General features: G+C 33.3%; 1 protein-coding gene across 1 annotated transcript; it reads left to right on the forward strand.

Annotated features, from left to right (window-relative positions):
- Positions 1-424: 424 nt before the first annotated feature.
- Positions 425-1,305, forward strand: LOC111887002 (uncharacterized). Its single transcript, XM_023883235.3, has 2 exons — positions 425-582; positions 851-1,305. Exons 1-2 carry the CDS (start codon positions 536-538, stop codon positions 1,152-1,154), a joined length of 351 nt encoding a protein of 116 aa, XP_023739003.1. The 5' UTR covers positions 425-535; the 3' UTR covers positions 1,155-1,305.
- Positions 1,306-6,808: the final 5,503 nt, after the last annotated feature.

Here is a 6,808-nt window from a genome sequence, read left to right on the forward strand (position 1 = left end):
AAAAAGAGATAATTAAGCTATATATTTTGTTGTCGACACCTCGTTCTAGAAGGAGAAACTTTGAATAGTTAAAATGAGAATTGCATTTTAAACGAAACCGATGAATTAATGAAAAGACTTGTTTATTCCGTAAAAAAAATGAATGATGTACGACCAAAGTTCGTTTCGCCACGAACCCAAAAAAGTAATGATAAATGTATGAAACAAGGCGAGGACAAAACTTGTTGATTCTTTTTAAAAGAATGATCAACGATGAAAGTTGATTTGGCCATGCATCTTCCCAAAAGTAAAACAATCATGTAAAACACCAAAAACCTTATCCGTATTAAATTCTTTAGCTTTAATCCATTCATATGAGTGAAATTAGAAGCGAACTTGCAAGTTACTTTTCGTGTGTTCAATTCTTGGATAGTTATGAGCAAGTGGGAGAATCTGTTCTTGATATCTTCTTTTTCATTTGTCGGTTATTGTCATCTATAAAAGAAGGCTCAACCCTACACACAATTTTTCTCATCTATTTCTTCCCTTTCGAACCATGACTAAAGCTGGATTTGCAATGACCATACAGACTTTACTCGCTAGGTTGTGCTCTCATTCTCTTAGTTTTCTTTGATTTTCAATCTTCAAATTTAGATTATATATTAGGTGTGAATGGGGGATCATAGGTCTCCTTTCTTCTTCATGAACGTTAGACGAATGTAGTCTTGTAGATTGAGAAAATACAAACACATGATGCAGAAAGAGTGGGAAAACATATGGATGAAACTTCTACAATCCTTTTGGCACTTCCATTTCAGGTTCCTTTATATATATAAATATAAATTAATAAACTTTTATATATAACATGCAGGAGGAGGAGTAGCATAATTTCAAAGGCAATGGTGGAACGCTGCATGAGCAAGGTGGCCAAAGGAAATGAATGTTATGATTACGAAGAAAGTGAAGTACAATCACAATCATTGAAGAATAAAGTACAAGGAGAAAAGAAAGAATACAATGAACAACAACAAGAAGAAGAGTGCTGGATCCCACATCGTCGTACTGGAATATATTATCCGAAAGGACATGAATGGGTGATGGAAGATGTTCCTGATGGTGCTGCTTGCTTTGCTTACAGTTATTGGCTGAGGAACAGTGATAGAGACGGAGTTTGATGATTTATTATATGATATTTTATAATATATTGAATACTATGTGGCGTTAATATGGGTGAACATGGATACTGGTTTTTAGGGTTGTTAGTTTGGATGGATCGGTTCGATCAGATCCAATTAAGTTAATCCAAATTGATTTCGGTTATCAAAATATGGGTCCGAATAATCCAACTAAATTCAAATCCGTTCTGATCCGATCCAATTACAATTCGGTTGGATCGGTTTTTATTATTCGGTTTTCAAAAACTAAAACATTTTAAAATGACATATAATTATAATATTATCCCACTTTTATAGAAGAAACAAAAAAAATATTTAATTGTGATTTAAAATTTATAAACTACTAAGAATGTATATTATAGTTTAATATTTAATAGATAAAGAACTTTTTAAAGAAAATGCATATTAATGTTTTTTATTAGATGAAACTTTTTTGAACTTATTTGAAAAACTAAATTATAAAATTTATAAATAGTTTTAGTTATATTAAAAATACATAAATAATAAATTGTTATTCGGTTTTTTTAGATTATTTGGTTCATATTTTATAAAACAAAACCAATCCAAAATAATAATTCGGTTTTGTTGAAAACCAATCCAAAAATCTGAATATCCGAACCAAATAGTCTAATCCAATTTGTCTAATTGGACTATTCGGTTTTATCCAAATAATGAACGCTCCTACTGGTTTTAAGTCTTTTTATCTAGGATATAAAACACAACAATAAGAAAGCATTAAAACTAAAGAAGTGATATGTAATGTATAATTGTACAATTGGAATAAATCACATCGGCTTAAGGCATCCACAATGCATTGAACTCTATAAAGTTCAATGAAGTGTCACATCATCATTCATTATTTCATACAACATAATTCATTTTTACCCTACAATGCATTAAACGCTACAAGTTCAATGGAACATATTAAAAAAAATATTTATTTAAAGATTTAAAGACTTTCTTTTCTCCCATTGAAAAGTTTAATGACCAATGTGGCATTTCACAATGATGGAGTTGTATCTATTGAATGACAAGCAGGCATGACACCTCATTCAACTTTTCTATTAAACTCCTCATTATGGATGCTCTTACTTGAAAATTTTGCATTGCAACACAATGCTTCAACTATGCGGATTTCCACATGAATAAAATTATGTTGTTAAAAATATTGACAAATACTCGTTAAGGCTATACCAAGTGGGTGGGTAACTAACCCGTGATATGATAGCCAAATCACGTGTGAGATGGCAACAAACACCACACCCATGTCTTGTGAAGCTCTGAGCTCCGCTGTTGATTCCTACATCCTTTACAAGGGAGAGAGAAAGACCAAATCTCTCTCTCTCTCTCTCTCTCTCTCTCTTTCTCTCTTTCTCTCTTTCTCTCTCTCCTTCTCCCTCTCCCTCTCCCTCTCTAACAACGTTTTTTTTGTTAGTAACTTTGAGTTTTTGGGTAGAATGAAATGATGTTATATGATGTGGCACGTCTTCATAGAAAATAGTCTTCTCTTCCATTCAATATAAATACAACTAAATTATTATCATTACATATAAAATAATAGCTTTTATAGTAATCTAAAGTTGATATAATTATTTTTATTATCTTAAATCATATTACAAAAAGGATATATTTAATAGAAAATTGGAAATTACAGGCTTATATTAAAATAGAATTCAAAATAACATGGTTAGATATAAATATTTTTAGCCGTATTTTTTTGGAAACAATCAGCTATATATTAGAAAAGAAAAAAAAACATGCAGTAGCAAGAAGCTAGAACGAAAATTACAAAGAGTTAAAAGGATTTTTAAACCAAGTAAGCATATCTAAATTACATATGGCATTCCTATTTGCAAAACAAATAAAAGAGAATTGGTAAGCACAATCAACAATGTCACTTTGTTTGAGCATTCCACCTGATACAAACTTTATCGTTCCTAAATCTCCAAATAAACAAATAACCGTACAAATAACTGCATCCACCAACCTTTTCTTTTTCACTAAGATAGGCAATTGATCGATCCACAAAAACAAATCACACACCAATCCATTTTGAGGATGAGAAATATCCAACCATTTGAAAATAGTATCCCACGTTCTAGTAGCAACATGAGACTTAAAAAACGAACGATCTAGTTGTTTAGCCTCCAAATTACATAAAGGGCACATAATTAAGGGGACATCTAAGGACAACTTCGAATGATTAAAATGATCTGAGACTCTATCTCTCAAAACATGCCAAATCAAAATGCTTACCTTCCTTGGAATATAAGCATTCCATCTAGCTTCCATACATGAATTTGGAAGGATAACTTCGTCAATACATCTTCTAGTAGGACTAACCTTAAAGATACCATCCTCTCCAATAGTCTACACCCATTTATCACATTGATCATTAAGATTATCCTCCCTTAAGAAATTGAGAAAACCCATGAATTGAGCGATTTTTATACCACATACCCTCCCTTCTCCGACTAGCAATGGTACAATCTTTATCATGATTAAGCTGAAAAAATCTAGGAAAACAAGTGTAACACCCTATTTTCTCTCTATAATAGAATTTAATATAACTGTTTGTTTTAAAAATTCAAAGTGTATATATATATATATATATATATATATATATATATATATATATATTACTTTTGTACCAAAATAAACATATAGTAGACGTCAACATGATTTTCTTAGATATAAAGAATGCTTAAATATGATTTCGTATGAAGAAGTTATGATTATTTGAAGTTTCGCGTTCAGCCCTATATGACAAAGCGTGTTGTAAAAAGTGAATCGGAGATAGTTTTCTTATTAGCCTAAGTAATCTAAACGTGTCATAAAAGGTGAATTAGAGATAGTTTTCTTATTAGGCTAAGTAATCTAAACAAAAGTCTTAGTAATCGTAAAAGCGAAAACATGCATATAAAGAACATCCAAATCTGACATTATATGAGGAAGTTATATTTTTTTGAAGTTTCGGTGCAATAAAGTACAACAGTGTGCGATATAGAAATCAAAATTTAGATCGATTGATTGTTAGCCCAAAACAATGTACACAAGAGTTGAAGATCTCGTAAATACGAATCCGTTGATATAGAGACAGTCGAGAACGGAGTTCGTATGAAGTAGTTATGATTTTCGCACAAACTTTAAGGGCGTGTGTGACATCCCCATTTTCACGGCCAGAAAAGACCAATTTTGTTTATGCTTTATAAAAATCAGAGTATATCTTTTAATAAAAACGTTGCGGAATTTGTTCCCAGAAAAACATGATAATTTCATTATCAAACCATTTCCGAAAAATGTATTTTTATTCATTTTAAAACATTTGGGATGTCATTGTCAATATAGAAACATAAGCATAAACATAACTTACATTCATTTACATTAGTGATCTATATCTCCTTAATCTCTCAGTGTAATGTAACTTCACCTCGTCACCTGTGATACAAGTAAACTGAGTGGGTCAGGTTGGGAAACCTGGTGAGTACATAGGGCTTTCAACACACATTTATATAATTATTATGTTTAATCATCAAATAATTAACCCAATTACCCATCCCCATTATCTTCTTTATTCCTAAGTACCTTCCCTAAGGATTTATCCTAAGGATCGTCTCCTACATCATATTTACCTCTCATCTCCTTACATCGCATTTCCTTATATGTTTGTTCCTAAGGACTCTCCCTAAGGATCATCGCCTACATCGCATAGACAGTATTGATTCAGGGATTACTCCCTCAATACGTGCCCAATAAGGGTTAGGGCATTATCGCATGAATACGTAGTTACAATATCGCCTAAACTCGTAGTTCATAGTAAGGGGTAAGAGTATCATCGCATGAATATGTAGTTACAACATTGCCTGAACTCGTAATTCATCACCTATAGGTTATGGGCCTGCTGGTGTTTCCACGGGGTTGTCTAGAATAGTTCGTGGTCGCCATCTATACTTTGGTAGATGACTACATCGCCACATTGTCAGTTAAGGTTATGGTATCTCCTTTCATCCTACATCACCTATTCATTATCATCTATTTACCTAATTATCATCACCTTTCTATCATCACCTATCTCTCATCATTTTATTTCATCACACACCAACTATTTCATCTACCCATGTTTCATCCGCAACATATTTGTAGATATAAAATAAATATATCGTTTAAATCTTTTAAAACATGTATAAAATCGTTCATCCAACATAGACAACAAGTATTCAAATAATATGCACACATAACACGTAATTTATATAAAATACTTCATATCTATGTGTAAGATGAAAGTAACTATGCACTCACTTGAAAAGGTGGTGATTCCGAACTCAGACAGCGCTTCGCTTCTTAAAAATAATTTCCTTCGACGAAACTTAGTATTATTACCACTAGAGTTTAGTCTATTATTCGTCGAGACTAATTAATAGTCTAGCTATTATTACTATTATATAAGCGTTAAACAATACTTATATAACCCATAATAATAGCCCAAGTACTTATTATAAGTTCCTAATAACGTTACTATAATTAAATAAAAGTTATATTAAAAGTAGCGTAGGCGTAGCTCACTTACAGTGAGTTTTATAGAAAACTGGGCTTTGCTTGGAGCAGCGTTTCCGAGCCGAAAAGCTCTTCTTCTCAGAGCCTTCAAGCACTCTGGGGCTTCCGCCTCGTGCTAGGGAGGTTCCCTAGGCTTTTTTTTTTGGGGGGGGGGGGGAGGGGTTTCGGGGCTAGAGAGAGGTTCTAGAGAGAGAGTAAAGAGAAGAAAGAATGGGAAAGGTGTGAAGAAAATGAGGGTTGAAGGGGTTGTATTTATAGGGTGAAATATGGTTGAAATTGGTGCCACATGTCACCATCTAGTGGCAAGCCTTGGGGAGAAAGCAATGGCCAAGATTGTGCCACGTCACCCCTTTTGCAGGAGCACCATGCCGACTTCTAAACCCCGTAACTTTTGCATACGAGCTCTGTTTTCGACGTTCTTTATATCCACGTGTAGGTAAAAATACGATCTACAACTTTCATTTTGACTCCATCGGCTAATTATAGACCGATCTTAAATTTAACAGTACGATGAGATTATACTGTTAAATGTCCGCGTAAAATTCATAACTTCTACATACGAACTCCGTTTTCGTCTGTCTTATTACCGTTGAGTTCCTATTAATGAGATCTTCAATTCTCATTTAGGTCGCATAGGCCAAAAACCGCTCGATCTAAAATTCGAGTTTCAGGTCGTGCACTGCTAAGCCAAATCTTAGAAAAATCATAACTTCATCATACGAAATCAGATTTGGGCGTTCTTTTGTATGGATGCTCTCACGTTAAAATATTCTATGACTTTCATTTAGATCACTAAGGCTAAAAGTCTCTCTATCATTAATTCACTATTTACGTCTCCCCGGTGTCGTGCCGGTTCCGTCGCAAAACTTCGACGGGTCATAACTTCTTCGTTATAACTCGGATTTCGGCACTCTTTATATGTACGGAACCCTTGAGACATATTGTACAACTTGGTTAAGATTATTTATTCTAAATAATCTTTTGTCGAAAATTTGTTATCGACCCCTATTATCTCTAAATTGACTAGCCTGGATCTACGGGCGTTACAGCATGTTTGGTTCGGAAGAAAGGAATGGAATTTGAAAAAAAAAGGATTTCAG

This window comes from Lactuca sativa, chromosome 5, assembly GCF_002870075.4.
Source record: "Lactuca sativa cultivar Salinas chromosome 5, Lsat_Salinas_v11, whole genome shotgun sequence".
Classification (NCBI taxonomy): Eukaryota; Viridiplantae; Streptophyta; class Magnoliopsida; order Asterales; family Asteraceae; genus Lactuca; species Lactuca sativa.